Source organism: Aulonocara sp. 'chitande type north' Nkhata Bay, linkage group LG14, assembly GCF_057382095.1.
Source record: "Aulonocara sp. 'chitande type north' Nkhata Bay isolate Kocher_YH1m ecotype deep benthic linkage group LG14, A_spYH_male_GT1.1, whole genome shotgun sequence".
NCBI lineage: Eukaryota > Metazoa > Chordata > Actinopteri > Cichliformes > Cichlidae > Aulonocara > Aulonocara sp. 'chitande type north' Nkhata Bay.
The window spans coordinates 4,603,263-4,619,527 of record NC_141357.1 but is presented as its reverse complement, the minus strand read 5'-3'; the positions used below and the strand labels follow the sequence as shown (position 1 = coordinate 4,619,527).

The 16,265-nt window shown below is 41.2% G+C and overlaps 1 protein-coding gene across 2 annotated transcripts in view; it reads left to right on the top strand.

Annotated features, from left to right (window-relative positions):
* The first annotated feature begins 485 nt into the window (after window positions 1–485).
* Window positions 486–16,265, top strand: part of LOC147313904 (kinase suppressor of Ras 1-like) — a 59,885-nt gene continuing 44,105 nt past the window's right edge. Inside the window, exons 1-3 of one of the 2 annotated variants that reach the window (XM_086260626.1) lie at window positions 486–575; window positions 1,206–1,438; window positions 14,368–14,508. In XM_086260626.1, the coding sequence (XP_086116752.1) occupies window positions 1,244–1,438; window positions 14,368–14,508 (336 nt within the window). In that variant the 5' untranslated portion in view covers window positions 486–575; window positions 1,206–1,243. Of the gene's footprint in view, window positions 576–1,173; window positions 1,439–14,367; window positions 14,509–16,265 lie in introns of those variants that run through there. The other variant, XM_086260630.1, reaches the window with a different exon arrangement.

Below are 16,265 nucleotides of genomic sequence, written 5' to 3'. Positions count from 1 at the left end.
GTTTAATATTTATATGGCTTATTATACTCAACATGGAACAGAGTGCTACAAAAAAAAACATACAAAACATAGCTCTACCTCATATATATTTATAAACGTAACTATTCACAGTGAAACAACTTAGAGAATCACGCAACAAAAGAGATTAAAATATTTAATATATCCCTGTCTGGAAAAAATTCTCTTTGAGAAGAATAATTTTTACTGCGTTTCCTGTTGTCATTTTCTCACCTTCCCAGCTTGTTGTCTGTGCAGTGGCTGTTCTCTTTCTCTCTCACCCTCACTCTCTTAAACTCGCACCTCCCTTATGCTTCTGTGTGCGTGCATGTGCTGGGTCTGTAACCCCTGCCCCCTTCCTGCTCAGTGGACCAATACCTGTTTGCAGCGGACACTCGACGTCACGTAGTTGACCAATCACGTACGACTTGAACGGGGTAAAAATCAGGGGGCGGGGAGGGGAAAAAAGCGTATCCGATTCCTGGGCAGGAACCGGATTCTATCGTTCACTTCAAAGTGCCGGCTCTAGAGCTGTTTTGTTCCTGACCGACACGACACATCGCTTGTGTGAGCTTATGGTGGGTACTTTAATTTGCAGTCTATGGCCATTCCACCCAAATCACAACATTGACAACACTCCGATGGTCGCTGTCATTCATGCTTTTCAAAAGTGACGAAAACATTTGAACGATATTTAATATTTAAGCTAGTTGTACTTTTTTTGGGGTGGGGGTAGCTCCTCTTATTTTTTCATGTGTCAGGTTGCAATACGTTAAAAGTTTGAAACTTTTACTTTGAATGCGAAGGGTCTCAGTTTCCGGTTTGCTCCACTTTTTTTCGTTTTAATTTTATCCTTAAGAACAAGCTGGTTACAGAGACAAGCTGGTTTTTAGGTGTGTTTTTGTTCAAATCAACAATAAAACAGGGAAAGTTTTCATGTTATTTGGGAAACATAACCTGTTGAAGAACCAACTCATACATACACTCAAAACATACACATATTGCAGCTTCGGCTACTTTATATTAATTATTCCTAGTACACAGACACAAGTTAAACGAGAAGGTTTTGCTGCTGCATTTGTTTTATTCTTACATATCTTGGTGAAAGACACTGAACACTAGTAGCAGCTGAAGTACAAACACGGAAACTTGTCAAAGCATGCAGTGTTTGGAGGAAGCGCTGACGGCAGTGTGCGAAACGTCTTCAGGTCGCTGTTTATGACACAAGTCGCGCCAATGTGGTGGAATGGACGGAGCTGTGGACAGAGGAGACAGGTCGGCCCTCAGCAGCACGTCGAAACCAACAGGAGCTCAGGAAGCTCTGCACCAGTGCCGACTCATCCAGAATCTGGTGGACATCTCGATTAGCAGCCTCCTGTCTCTTAGGACAAGATGCGCCGCATCCAACGACTTCACCCGGCGGGAGATCCGTACTTTAGAGGTACGTTTAAGATCCAGAGGTGACCCAGGTTTCTACCAGCTGTTTATCCAGTCTTTTGCTTCTTTGAAAGCAAGAGAATGATTGTATTGCATTCGCGATTTAAAGACATGCTACGCCATGTTATCTCCTAGATTCCGTGACATAGAAAAGGTTGTTCACTTTGCAGCAAGTTTTTATTTATTTTTATTTTATTTTTTTAAATTACCCTCTCATATTATATTTTAATATGACTATAATAACTATGAAAGGGCGAGGTGGATGGGGTGGGGCTCTCGAATTTAAAGTTGGGCAGTCACACAGGAGTTAACTTTAGCTTCAAGTGCAGATTTCTTAAAACCTTCGAAGACATATGCCACAGACGGTAAAGCACAGATTCAAAACAAACAAAAAATTATGAGGATGAACTGAATGTAGCTTCTTCGGGTCCAGGGTGCTCCTGTCAGTCATTTTCTCTCACTGTCTTCACTACTGTGGCTTTCTAGGACTCTTCAGGAGGTTAGCATTTGTAACATGTACTTTTCCTACACTCCTCCACTTCCTCCCAAGGTACAAAAAGTTATTATGTGTCCCAGATAATAAATGCAATATCTCAATATGCAGCTTATTGTTTATTTTCTGCAAAGCCATTCCTGCATTTGCCACCAACTTTCCAGTTTGCTCAACACAGCTCAGTTCTGTTAAGCTAAGGAAAAATAAAATGTCATTACATAGCACCAAATAATGACATAATTCATCACTGGGCCTTTTACATAGTAATTTTTTTTTAAAAAGTAAAGTTTATAATATTATAGAAAGAATAATTTTGAGTTAGCACTTTAGCACTCAATAGTAGGGAATCACTTTAATATTAACATTTTAATAGCTCACGTGACTGTGAGCTGCCTTTGGTCACTGAAAATGATCTCAAAATCCTTGAAGATGTAAAGTGAATATTTTGACAGCAATTAGCACTTAGGTTTGTATTATTATTTATGTACATCAAATCACATATAAAATTGTATGTTGAATTTTGGCTGTAGCTCAGGAGGTAGAGCAGGTCATCTACTCATCCAAAGGTTAGTGGTTTGATCCCTGGCTGCTCCAGTCTGCAGGCCAAATATCGTTGGGCAAGATATGAAACCAGAGTTTCTCTGCGACGCATCCATTGGAGTACGAATGTGTGTGAATGTATGATTAAGTGCTTTCAGTGCTCAGATATAGTAGAAAAGCACTACTTAAGAACCAGTCCATTTACCACCTAAGTATATGGCTGCATGAGCTGCTAATATGCCAGATACACAATAAATGCACTAGTTGCTCATACTTGGTACGGTGCAGAAAGTTAGAATAGACAGACCATCAGTGACTCTTAAAATCTTATCAGAGGTTAAACAAAGCATAACAATGTCCCTCATAGTCTTTAAGGTTCCCATATATAAAATGGATTATTGTATATGTGTATATTTACACACATAGGACTCTCAAGCTGTGTGTTGTAGTAGTATCTTTGCTGTTCGTAGGACTGCACTCTTCTGGACAGAGATCTCGGATGCCAGGGACCACTGTTGCTTAACTTTCCACATTGTTGGTATTTCTCAGGCTTCTCATGTTCCTTCTTCCTGATGTTGCTATCACTTGGTAAAGCTACATGTATCATTACGCTTCGTTACTCTGCTTGTCCACCTTTACTGTGTCTGTTGTTTGCCATCACCAGTTTGTCTGTCTGTATCTGAAAGTTCCACAGGATCTTAGCTCCAGTCATTCTCAACCACCCTGGAGGCGTGTCCCATTTTGACCTTGGGACTTCAATGTCATACTAGGCGCACAGATATTCCTATATACTGTGCTAGCCACTTGGTTATGACGTTCCATATATGTGCTACCTGCTAGCATCTTGAAACCTGCTGTTATGTGCTGGATTGTCTCAGGGGCATCTTTCCACAGCCTGCACCTGGGGTCTTGCCTGGTGCGGTAGAACCCAGCCTCTATGGCTTTTCTGCTTAGCGCTTGTTCCTGTGCTGCCATGAGTGGTGTCGCTGTGTGACAGTCCAGTGTTTTCCTGCAACTCGATCTCAGTCACTTCTTCTATTTGCTAGTGGTACATACCGTGCAGTGGCCTGTCCTTTCATGATGTTCCTCTTCTTGCTCCTCCTTGAATTCCTTATGGTCCTTTGATCATGTACAGTTCTGATATTCCAGGATCCATGTAGGGAGCATGGAGTCATAGGCTTTCTTGTAGTCAATCCAGGTGATGCATAGGTTGGTTAGTCTGGTCTTACAGTGAATGCTCAGCTACTTTACCAGTAGCTGATGTTTTGCCCCTCTAGGTGTTTCTGCCAGTTCCCTTCTGAGCCCTGCCTTATGTCTGTTCATCTTAGCTAGTATGATGCCTGACAGGAGCTTCTGCCCACATAGCAAGCAGGTCTGGCCTGGATCTGGTATCAAGCCGGCACTGCTGGCTGACTTCTGGCATGATAAGACGTATGTCATCCAGATATGAGCCAGGCTTGGCATACATGGCACTGTCTATGTGATGGCATGCCATATATAGCTCGATTGTGATTTTATTTATGTGGTCCAGGCCCATAGAAAACAGGTCTTCCCTGGATTCGGCATCAAGCTGGTACTTTTGACTGACTGGTGTCATGGCAGGGTGTATGTCAACCAGATGTGGGCCAGGTCTGGCAATGATGGTATTATTTATGTTCCTATTAGAGCAGGGCGATAAGACCAAAAATATTTATCACAATATACATTTGAAAATATGCGATAACGATATAACTGACGCTATAATTGACACTAGACAAAATACTTTACAACTCCGCAACTTTATTAGTGCAAAAAACCCCAAAAAACCCCATCAATGTATTTTCACTTAAACAAGCAGCTGTTTTTTATGTGCATTAAAGTTATATAAAAATGTAACAGTGCAAATGCAAATTCCTTGCTGACAGTTTAACCAAAAAGGCATTTCCGGTGGAAATTGGCCGACGTATCCTCAGCATAACCATGTATAATATCCACAAAACTTAAAAAGAGGTTATACACACACAGTACTGTAATATTATGTTGAAGCACAGTACGTATCACTCCGCGAGGCTCCTGCCTACGTTAGACAATCCATCAAGCGGTGCGTCTTCGTAGCTTAGCAAAGTCGTACTGAAACATTTGACAGATTTTCGAGCGCCACGTACCACATAAAATCGTTTCGAGGTCAGTAAACACAACCAGAATTCATACATAAGGCACACGGGATTATAAGGGGCACTGTCGATTTTAAGAAAAATCAAAGGATTGATTTTAAGTGTGCTGTATTTTCCAAAAAACATGGTAATAACGACGGCCCACTAGCATGCTCTACCAAAAATAGTGCTTTGTTGTGTATCTGACGGACGGAAGCCAAACCAGTTTTACCCATATTCTATCGCCATATTTCATTTTCTTATCGTTGTTCAACATTATACCGGTATTACCGTGAACGGTATGATATGGCCCAGACCTAGTTCCTATTTTCCTATTTTAGTTAGAACACCCAAATGCCATGTTGCAATACTATACAGCTATGGTAGCCAATATTTTAAATGCAGGTTTGACTGGTTTGTGAGTGTACACTTTATCCAAAACCTAGTGAGGGTTTACTCATCATTGCCAGTGGGTGACTGTAGCTCAGGAGGTAGAGCAGGTCACCTACTGATTGGAAGGTTAGTGGTTTAATCCCTGGCTTTGCCAGTCTGCATGTCAAGAGTGTGAATGTGTATGAATGTAGTTAGGAGGCACTCAGTTTAGAGAGATTGTGTTAATGTGGCATGTAGTATAGAGCACTTTGAGTAATCCGGGAGACTAGAAAAGCACTCTGTAAGAATCAGTCCATTCCCTGTCTGAATAGAGTTTTGTCATGTTAGTTTTGTGCATGTTGTTATTACATGGCTTTATTAAGGTACACATTAGGCTGACATCTGGGGCCAGAGCTGAAACTGTTCTGGGCCAGCACAGGACCACCAGTGTGTCTGCAACTGGCCTTGTGCTGGCCCATGTGTAGGCCACATCTGGCAAACCAGATCTGGGCCACCAAAGGGCCGTCATTCTTTGCGGTATGTGGGCCATGTGTAAGCACATTGTGTGGGCCAGATCTGGGCCATACCAATTTTGCTATGTGGGTGTGTTGTGGTGAGGTACATTATTGGCTGATAGTTGGATGAGACCAGTGCCTTCTGAGGATCCTTAGGGATCAGGACTGTCTGCCCACTCTGGTTGCATCTCATCCATGGAGTGCAGTTAACTTCTTTAGCCAGTAGCTGTGAATAATATCTGGGCATCGTGCTTTCCAATTTTTCATATTTGAGACCTGTTTTTTGGCTGTCTGCATCTGCGTCGCTGTCCACAAACTTGTTCTGGTCGTTCCGCTGGTCCCACGGTTTGAACACCAGCTTGCCGTCTCCGTCCCGGTTACTGGACCCTGTTCAGGGAGGTTGCTATGGCCTGCTCTTAGCTGCACTAGCCACTGAGCATTGTTATTTTGTGTTATGTCCATCTCTCATATCCTCTTACAGTGTTTGGGTTGTATGAAAAATTCTACAGCACATGGTATAACACACACACACACACACACACACACACACACACACACACACACACAATAGTCTTTTGTCGAAATATCACTACAGCAACTCAAGATGGTACTCATTAGTTTATTGCCCCCATATACTTGTGTACTTGCATGCATGCCAGACAACGTCGGAGCATGCTCTTAATGAGATGACAGTCTGTGTCCTGGGGGAGCTCCTGGACATTCTTAGATGCAACCTGAAAGTGTCGGATGCTCAAAATGAACCAGTTCTCATCTGTGAAAAGCACAGGGTGGACCTAACCATTTTGCTATTCTATGGCAAATGCCAGCCTCGCTCCATAGTGCCAGGCAGTGAGCACTTGGCCAACTGGAGGACATCAGGCCCTCAGGCCATCCTCATGAAGTCTGTTTCTGCTTGTTTGTTCAAAGACATTTGCACCAGTGGCCTATTCAGTGTCATTTTGTTTTTCCTTTTCCCTGAAAACCTTCTTTTTTCTAATCATTTCTTAATAACATTTACTTTTACAATAATGTATTATACAGCAGTTGGGAATACATTTCATTATAGCAGATATCTTTCTGAAAGTGTCTGTAACTAAATTTAAGAATATAATTCCTCCACCATTACCTACTTCAGTACCATGTCTCAAAGCAGTGCAGATCAGCTACCTAAACTCTACTCCCACAAAAGTCGATTATCTTGTTAAAAGTGTTACCTCTTTACTGCATACAACCATGGACAATGTGGCACCTCGGGAAAAAAGTCTCAAATCAGAAGTACTTGACTCCCTGGTATAATTCTCAAACGTGCAAAGCAGATATCCTGTAATCAACAACTGGGTGTGAGTAGAAGAATAGAATAGAATAGAATAGAATAGAATAGAATAGAATAGAATGTCTTTATTGTCACTATACACATGTACAATAAGATTACAGAGCATCCTCCTACTCAGTGCAGACAGGTGGGAAAGAAAGTGGGGGTGCAGAGGTGCACAGTTCTGCAGCACTATATACATATGAACAAAAATATTGATCAAAAATATTAAATGTACAAATATACAAATAACTGGGGAAAAATAGTGTTATATATTTACAGTGTGGGCTATTGCATGCAACTTAAGTGGTGATGGTAGTTGTGTAGTCTGTATATAGGGGTCATTGGGATTGGGGGGTGAAACCGTGTTGTCAGTGCGTGTGTGAGTTCAGTGGTTGTGGCTTTTGGGAAGAAACTGTTCTTAAGTCTGTCAGTCTTTGGGCTGATGCACCTACAGCGCTTTCCTAAGGGAAGCAGGTTGAACAGGTCAAAACCAGGGTGGGAGCTGTCCTTGATGATTTTTGTTGCTCTGCTGAGGCAGCGGGAGGAATAAATGTCTATCAGGGAGGGGAGAGGGCAGCCGGTGAGCTTCTGAAGCTTCACTCTATCTTCTTTAGTGCAGCTGTGCTACTGTGATGCAGTATGTCAGCAGGCTCTCAATGGGCGAGCGGTAGAAGGTCAGCAGCAGGTTGGAGTCCAGTTTGTACGTCCTGAGGACACTGCTCCTTTACAGTGAGTGGAGTGGTGCAGGAACCGGGTGAGGATGGTAGCATGGCTGAAGCAGATGAGGGCTGGTGTTGTGGTGTTTCAAAGCTGTCTAAGAAGCAATTAATCTTCTGCCAGCTACTCAGGTTTTCTGTTTTCACAGCACAGCCTCTGTGGTTTATGCCCTGCCACACCTCCCATGTGTTGTTGCTGGACAGGTGGGACTCTATGCTTCTTTTATGGTCTGTCTTGGCTTTTTTAATTCCTCTTTTCAGATCACCTTGAGCAGCCCTGTACAAAGCTCTGTCGCCCGACCTGAAGACAGCGTACTGGCTTTGAGTAGTGTGCGGACATGGCTGGTCATCCATGGTTTTTGGTTTGGGAAAACCCAAATGTTTTTGTCCACAGTCACATTTCCGATACAGAGCTTGATATAGTCCAGTACTGATTTTGTGAATGTTTCTAGGTCCTAGTGTTCAAATATGTTCTAGTCTGTCTTTGTGAAGCAGGCCAGGACAGGTTGTAATAGTCTTTGTGGTAGGCCTGGACTGCATCTGAAGGGGTGTAGGTTGGTGAGAACAGGAGGGAGAGCTAGACAGGATCTAGAGTGTCCTCTCCCCTGGTGGGACTTTTGACATGCTGATAGAATTTTGGGAATACAGTCTTCATGTCGACCTTATTAAAATCACCCCAGGGTGGGACGCTGGTGTTCCTTAATGGTATTCAGCAGGTTGGATGTTTACACTGGCATCACGTAGAATGTACACAGCTGTGATAATCACTACTGTTAGTTCTCTTGGTAAAAAAAGAAAAAAAATGCCAGCATCTTACGGACATGTACTTGAGGTTCGAGGAGCAGTGTCTGTTTATAATTGCCCCATTGTTGCACAAGCTTTTGGGTATTCCCGGGTGAAACCAGGTTTCCGTGACGATTAAGGCACAGCAGTCATGAATTTAGCGATTTCCCGCTTTTTGCAATTCCAGGTCATCCATTTTATGCACAAGGGATCTGGCATTGGAGAGATATAGGCTCAGAAGAGGTGGCTTGTGTAATTCCTTCCTTAGCCATAGCACGACGCCTGTTTGCTTCCTCTTCCACCTCCATCTGTGCTGCCTTCTAGATCCAACATCAATCCACGGAGAGCCTGGTGGTCTCGCTATGTAATCTGGGATGTTATGCATGTGATGAAAGACACACGAAACAGATATCTAGTACTGGTCACCGATGTCCCGGTGGGTGTAGCGAATGTTAGCAGAATGTTCGGGATCATCTCCCTCCCACATCCTGTGGAGTGTCCCTGTCACTTCTGGAGGGAGCGGCATAGGTGCCCGAGAGGAGCCAGCCCGAGCAACCAGGCCTTCCAGTGTTTTTGTCTGGCACTTGGACTGGTATCATAGTCTCTCCAGCTGGCACTGGTGCACTGTATCATGCATGGCGGTGAGGTCAGCCACCATCCCAGTTGATGCCTCCGCTGACGGCAAGGCTTGTGCTAGACAGGTGGCTACCACTATAACATGTATGGGTTACTATTGAACGAGCACAACACATAGGGCAGCCTTTGTTGGGAGTTCTTTACAGTAGTCGTTACACCAGTCAGTCACGTTCTCTCATTGGCCCTGCTAGCTCTGCGCTGCTTCTACCACTCCACAGTGCGTTCCTCCAGGTCCCGTCATCTTTTAATGTGCATAGGGCTCATCACCTAACAGAGTGCTTTGGTCTCAGACTGCTGGCTTGTTTGTGGTTCCTAGGAGGCAGGTTCTTCATCTTTTAGACCCGTTGTCTGTGGAACCAGCTCACAGTAAGCTGCTGGCGGCTTCCCATGAATGGTTCTTGTTTGCTTGCTTGCTTACTGTCTATTTGCTAACACACCGCTTGTCTTGTCTCTCTCCCATCACCCAAACCAGTTGTGGCAGATGGCTGCCCCTCACTGAGCCTGGTTCTACTAGAGGTTTGCTTCTTGTTAAATGGGAATTTTTTCTCTCAATTATTGTAAGTTTTTAACCTTACAATATAAAGTGTCTTGAGGCACCTGTTGTGATTTGGCGCTATATAAAATGAATAGAATGGATGTTTGTAAGGCTTTGGCAGTGCTTCTCTTCTTCCTCCTTGCATAAAAGAGAGCAGATGTCCTGCTGATGGGTTAACGACCTTCTACCACGAATCTCCTCCATGTTCTTAAGACTGTGCTGGAAGACAAAGCAAATCTTCTGGGACCTATTGATGTGCCACCCTGGAGCCGCTGGACTACCTATTCTGTAGGGTCCAGGTGTTGCCTCATGCAGTAGTGACACTGACCCTTTCAGTCAGAAAAGTAAATCCATTCCTGTTTTGGTTTGGGTTATATTATTGTTGCCCCTCTAGTGCACCTGTTGATTTCATTAACACCAAAGCAGTTAAACTGATTAAAAAAACCCTTTGGTACTTAACTGACCAGCTCAAGATCAAGATGGTACCAGATGGGCTGGTCTGAGTTTTTCAGTATATTTTGTGTGCATGTGGATATGCGGTGCAACTGAAGAGTGGCTGTTACTGCTCACTCTCTTGGGGGCTGGGAGGAGCACCAAGTGCTTCTTGTGTGTATGTGTAGCAGGAGGCTAAATTTAGCTGTGGCTCTCCCCACGCATTATGAGCAAGGCCTGTTTGGCAAGAAAGTCAACTGACTTGGAAGACAGTGGGAGGAGAAGAAGGACGTGTTCCTCGTCTGGCTGGCCTTGCATGTTATAGGGCAAAGGTGTTTACAGTTGGTGTAACGCTGTCTGTTCATCACTTTGGTCGTTCTCTTTCTCCCTTTCCTTTGGCGAATACTGAATTCAATTTCAATTCAATTTTATTTATGTAGCATAAATTCACACGTTTACCTCAAGGCACTTTACATTGTAGATATACAACATGTATAAGATTGTTGGTAGGTTTTTATTCATCTGAAGTCAAGTTATTGTTTGTTCAAGCCAATATACAGATCACAGTTGACAGTTGTTGCTGGAATTTCAGTTAAAATAATTCTGCAAAGGTAGATTTTGAGGGGACTTTGAACACAGTTAATATAGTGGAACAATTTAGCCACAGCAAGGCTCTTCTCTGTGGCTGAATAGGGTAGTCTGTAAAGTGTTGATTAGAGTTTGGAAAGCCCCATGTGGTTTCCCAACTGCAGTCTCTTGCTTTCTCTTTTGTCATTTTTCTCTCCACTCTGTTTCCTCTTAGAAGTTTTCCTCCTCCTTCTGACCTTTTTGTACCTTTTCTTTTATCTTGTCTGAACAGATTCGTTTGCACACCCCCCTCTTTTTTTGTGCATCTTTTCAGATGACTATTGTCAGATGTCAGAGTGCACAGATGGATGTGTGAACAAAACCACATAGATGATTTATCCTAGAACAATGTAGGTGTATTAGATCTGTTGACGTAAAATGATTAGACTTTTAGATTAAGGCTAGGTCTCATAAGAAAGTTAATTCATCGTTGTCTTCATCGTTCTGTGTCCCCTGCAATTCTTCTTTGTTTTTTTTCTTCTTCTGCTCAGATGCAGATTCTGCAACATTTTTTCAGCAGTACATTTTGACTTTTTTCGCGAAATAATATTTTGACTTTTTTTTTCTCAAGTAAAATTTAGACGTTAATCTCAGAATTTCGACTTCATCTCTAAGATGAGCGATATATGTTTTTTTTAATGTGGCCCCTAATATTCCAGGATGCAGGTAATCAGCTTGTGCCACTGGAAATGTACTATTTAAGCCCAATTTTCTCTTATAGTGGTTTTAGCTTGTTTATAATCTGAATTGGGTGTTTTTCATGGGATTCTTGTCAATTAAGCACAGTAATAAAGGGGTCACTGTTTGCTAATAGTTTTGGAACCGCGAAGGTGGGATCTTATAAGTCCTGCTGGAAAAGAATGTCAGCATTTTGATGTCAGTAGGCGTAAAGTGCTCTAAAATCTTCTACAAGTTAGATGACAGACTGTAGAAACATCGCACTGGACTTCAAACGTTTTGGATTTTTTGCATTTGTACCACCTCTGCGTGTTTTTTGTAGACCTTCTGTCACATAATCACCTGCTTCTCCTGTAAGTAATACTTGATCAGTGCATCAAATGGTGCATCAAACTCTCCCTTTTATTTGGGCCTGAAGCAGACAGTACTTTTTCCCTGTTTTTCTTGCATTTTGTATTTCTACTATTTGTCACTCTGCGTTTTTCTTGCTTAGTATAATAAAACTAGCTTTTTGCTCGCTTCACTGATTGCTACTATATTTTGTGTCTGTTGCTTCACTACAAGCAACATTTAAGGGTTAGGGTAAGCGTCCAAAGAGGTGTCTCTTCCAATGGAACAGTACTGGTGGGCATCATCAGCTGTGTGCCAGTGATGTCAGAGACATCAGTTACTTCACACTCGGTTTAACAGTTGATATGACCGTTAAAGAGCAGATGTCTGGTGTGGACCACTAGTCAGGGGGATTTCCTCAGGCTGGTCTGTGTCATTTCTTACTACTGCTTTACATATGTGCGTTACTTGACATTTATGGTTGATATGATACACAGGTCTAAATTTAAAATATGTCCTACCTGCCCTTTAGCTACTGCTTATTTTAATTTCATTAAAATGAGTACCCAAGCTATTAGGTGTAGTTACAAAGGAATATGAAAAATCCATATTTCTTTGTAAGGAAGGAATATTCCACTTCTTTGCTTTAATAAAATCCTGGTTTGCTTTGGCTGTATGTTCTGGGTCATTGTCCATCTGTATTATGAAAGGCCGCCCAATTAATTTGTCTGCATTTAGCTGGATTTGAGCAGACAGTATGTGTCTGAACACCAACCTGAATTCATTTGGATGTTTCTGTCCTGTGTTACATCATCAATAAACACAAGTTTATTTATGGGGGCTGGGAGGAGCACCAAGTGCTACGCTCAAGCCAGCACCAAGCTCAAGCCATCTGTGTTTTACAGATGATGTGGTATGCTTTGGATCATGAGCTGTTCCACACCTTCAACATGCTTTTTTCTTGCCATCATTCTGGTTGAGGTTGATTTTGGTTTAATCTGCCCAAAGAATGTTTTTCCAGATCTGTGCTGGCTTTTTTAGATGTTGCTTTTTTTGTTTGTTTGTTTGTTTTGTAAGCAAAGTCAGTCTAACCTTTCTATTCTTGAGGTGAACCCTTTGTATTTACTTTTATGCAGTCTTTCCTTTTTGGATATTGATAAGCCTACCCCCTGGAGAGTGTTGTTCACTTGGCTGGCTGATGTGAAGGGGTTTCTCATTACCATAAATGATTCTGTGATCATCCACTGGTATTGTCTTTTTGTGTTGCTGAGTTTACCAGTGCTTTCTTCTTTCCTTTCTTCCTTTCTTTCTTTCTTTCTTTCTTTCTTTCTTTCTTTCTTTCTTTCTTTCTTTCTTTATTAATGATAGGTTTGTAGCTTGAACCTATTCGCTGGAACGTTGAAGACAATATAATTACACAGCAAGCAAGACACGAAGTAGGCAAAGTTCTTCATGTTTCTCGTGCACGGGAGAGAACCGGACAAACGCCATTCCTTCGCTTGACCCCAGTTGCTCTCGTCCGCTCCCCCGTAACACTGCTCTTTTATTGAGGTTACATGAATATATATAGGTTCATTAACATATGACGTCTACATACAAACAAAGAGTACCTTGCCTGTGCGTGTGTGTGTGTGTGTGTGTGTGTGTGTGTGTGTGTGTGTGTGGGGTCAGAGTGTGGCCCCATAAACGACTTCCCTTAACCTGCTGGTCTGGAAAATCCAACAGTTCATCTATATGTAAAAAAGCACTTAGACTAAAACTGACATAGCTACGTTAATCCTACCGCAAAACAATAAAACAAGGTACGACCTCTTCCCATGCTCCTAGGATGTAGGTGTGCATTCCTGGAATGCACACCAAGCCTTTGCAGCCTGCTAAAGATCACACATCCTATCACTACACAATTGATTATACACCTCTAAGCATATATGGTTAAATATTTCTAAGCATAAATGACAATCAACAATACAAAACCTAACACTTTCTTTCTTCTTATTCTTTCTCAGGATGTACTAAACTGTAGATTTTGCCATTTCTAATAGTGTAACAATTTCTCAGATGTGTTTTCTGTTTTTGCAGCTTAAGGGTGACTCGTTTCACCTGCATGGAGAGCTCCTTTAAATGCATGTTGTCTGTTCACAGCAAAATCTTCCAAGTGCATACACAACACCTCAAATCAACTCCAGGCCTTTTATCTGCTTAACTGATAATGACATAATGAAGGAATTGCCCACACGTGCCCATGAAATTGCCTTTGAGTCAACTATCCAATTACATTTGGTGCCTTTAAAAAGAGGGTGACACATGTTAAGGAGCTGAAACTCCTAAAAACCCTTCATCCAATTTAAATGTGGATACAATTAAATGAAAGCTGAGAAAAAAAACAACAACAACACTTAGGTCATATATATTTGGACACTGACACGACTGTACATTAACCTCCTTAGACCCGAACTCTTTCATGGCATGCATTTTAATTTCTCTTTGCTATTTGGGCTGATTGGGACCTGATGAATGTAAAAACAAGGATTACCTGAGTTTTATTTTTTTACCAGATTTTTTTTTTCTGAGAAAAATGAGATCCACATATGAGGACATTCGTTTTAAATTTCGATAGAACAGTGGCAGGATAAATGTAGAGCAAAATTTAGTATTTTGGTCTAGACAACCCAAAATGTGATGTCCACATATGTGGACACCAGGTCCTAGGAGGTTAAAGTTGTTCCATTATACTGCTTATGTCACTGGAGCATAATACTTATCAGACTTTATCTTCTTCTTTATGTGCCTTAGTGAGTGAAACATTGTATTTGTTGCCTTCCACTATAGGTGAAGCTGACCAAGTACATGTGGACACAGCTACAGCTGAGGCAGAGGATACCAGAAGGAGAAAGACCTGAAGCTCTCGCTCAGTACCCAAGACTGGAGGACTGGCTCCTCACAGCTGACCTCACGCCACAGTTCATACAGGTCTGTATGTGTACTTTTATTTATTTTTTTGACCTGACTATATTTGTGGAACACAATTTGTCTTGTATATGGAAAAACACACATTATTATTACACATTATTTATCTACTAGTGCACATCTTATTATACACAATTCAAGGCCAGTTCTTTTTCACCTTGCATTACATTTCTAGGGTCAATCCATCTCAAATCATTACATTTTCTTGGTCCCGTCACTGATTTGCCTGTAAATTTTATGGTTTAAAATTTGGACATATATAACGATTGCTGTGAAATTTTAGCTTCCTATATGAAATACTTTGAACAATGGGCCTTTCATCTACTTTCAGGCTTTTTTTTCATCTGTTGAACTCAACAAAACTGAAAGACATAAGTTTGAAATTTTTCAAAATTGAACCTGGATCTGGAATTTGGGACAGATACACTAAATGCTTGTGTATTGACTAAGTAAAATATATGTTAAAAAAGCCGTAATCTAAAGTTCCATATTTAAACACTAATAAAAAAAAATGCATTGCAATAGATATCCAAAGACAATTTCTGAATGGTATACTAGCTGTATTTCACAGTAATGGAAAATAAAATATATAAAATATTTTTATATGCTGTTTTATTTTAAACTTCCATATAGGGCTGGGCTATATGAGGAAAATCTAATATCACAATATTTTTTGGCTATATCATGATACACGATACATATTATGATATGTTAAAATAATTATTTATTTTCAATCATATAGTGCTTAAAATGGATTGGTATACTCAATCAAAAATTCAATATTTTTTTCCTACTTTGAATACGAAAAATCTGAATGAATTGAAATGTTTCATTTTAACCATTTTTTAACCATCAGTTGCACACAGAGGTTTTTCACAATGACAGTACTGTCACAGTATGTCTCAAATTACAGAAACAAAAGAACTATTACTAGAATTATTTAATGTTTTCTTTGGTGTGTGGGGAGAGGTTGATATGCGGACTTTAAAACATTCTTCATTTTACAGTGGATGACTTTTCAGCTGTTGGGATAAATTTGTGGTACCTATACCTTTAGTGGCAGTAGTATTACAGCATGTTTTGCAAATGACCACATTTTGTTTGTCGTCCTCTTTGTGAAATCCAAATTACAGCGAGTCTCATTCCCTGAAACTCCCGCTGTCTACATATTTTTCCCTATCTGGTAGTATATAAACATGCATGCCAGGTAGAAATATTTCCAGTTGGGAGAGGATTAATGATGCATTCACAGCATGTGGGAAAAAAAACTGATAGTGAATTACCTGCAGACAGCTTAATAGTGTCATTGAAATTTATAGTGGATGGTTACAATAAAACCATTTTAACCAGCGTACGTCAAAAAGGTTGTGATACATTGAGTATATTTGATATATCACCCACCCCTACTTCCATACCTACAACGTGGGTGTCACAAATGAAAAATATCCATACATTTCACAAAATCTTTTTCTCAGCTGTAGACTAATTAGAGTACCATCTGGAAACTCCAGAATCTTGTTCTGCCTACTGATATTTTTACCCCTCCGCCACAAAGGATTGATGTGTTCTTGGGGTATTACCCAATAACACTATTGAAAAACATAGAGAATTTATGTTCATTTCACAGCTAGCTGCTAGGCCATATGACCAATGTTCCCTCTAATTTTTCATGTGTCTGAGCAAACACACAAACTCCCTGAGCGGTCCCTTGGACCACTGTGAGCGACAGCAGACGTGTGCACTGTGGTCACACCAGCATC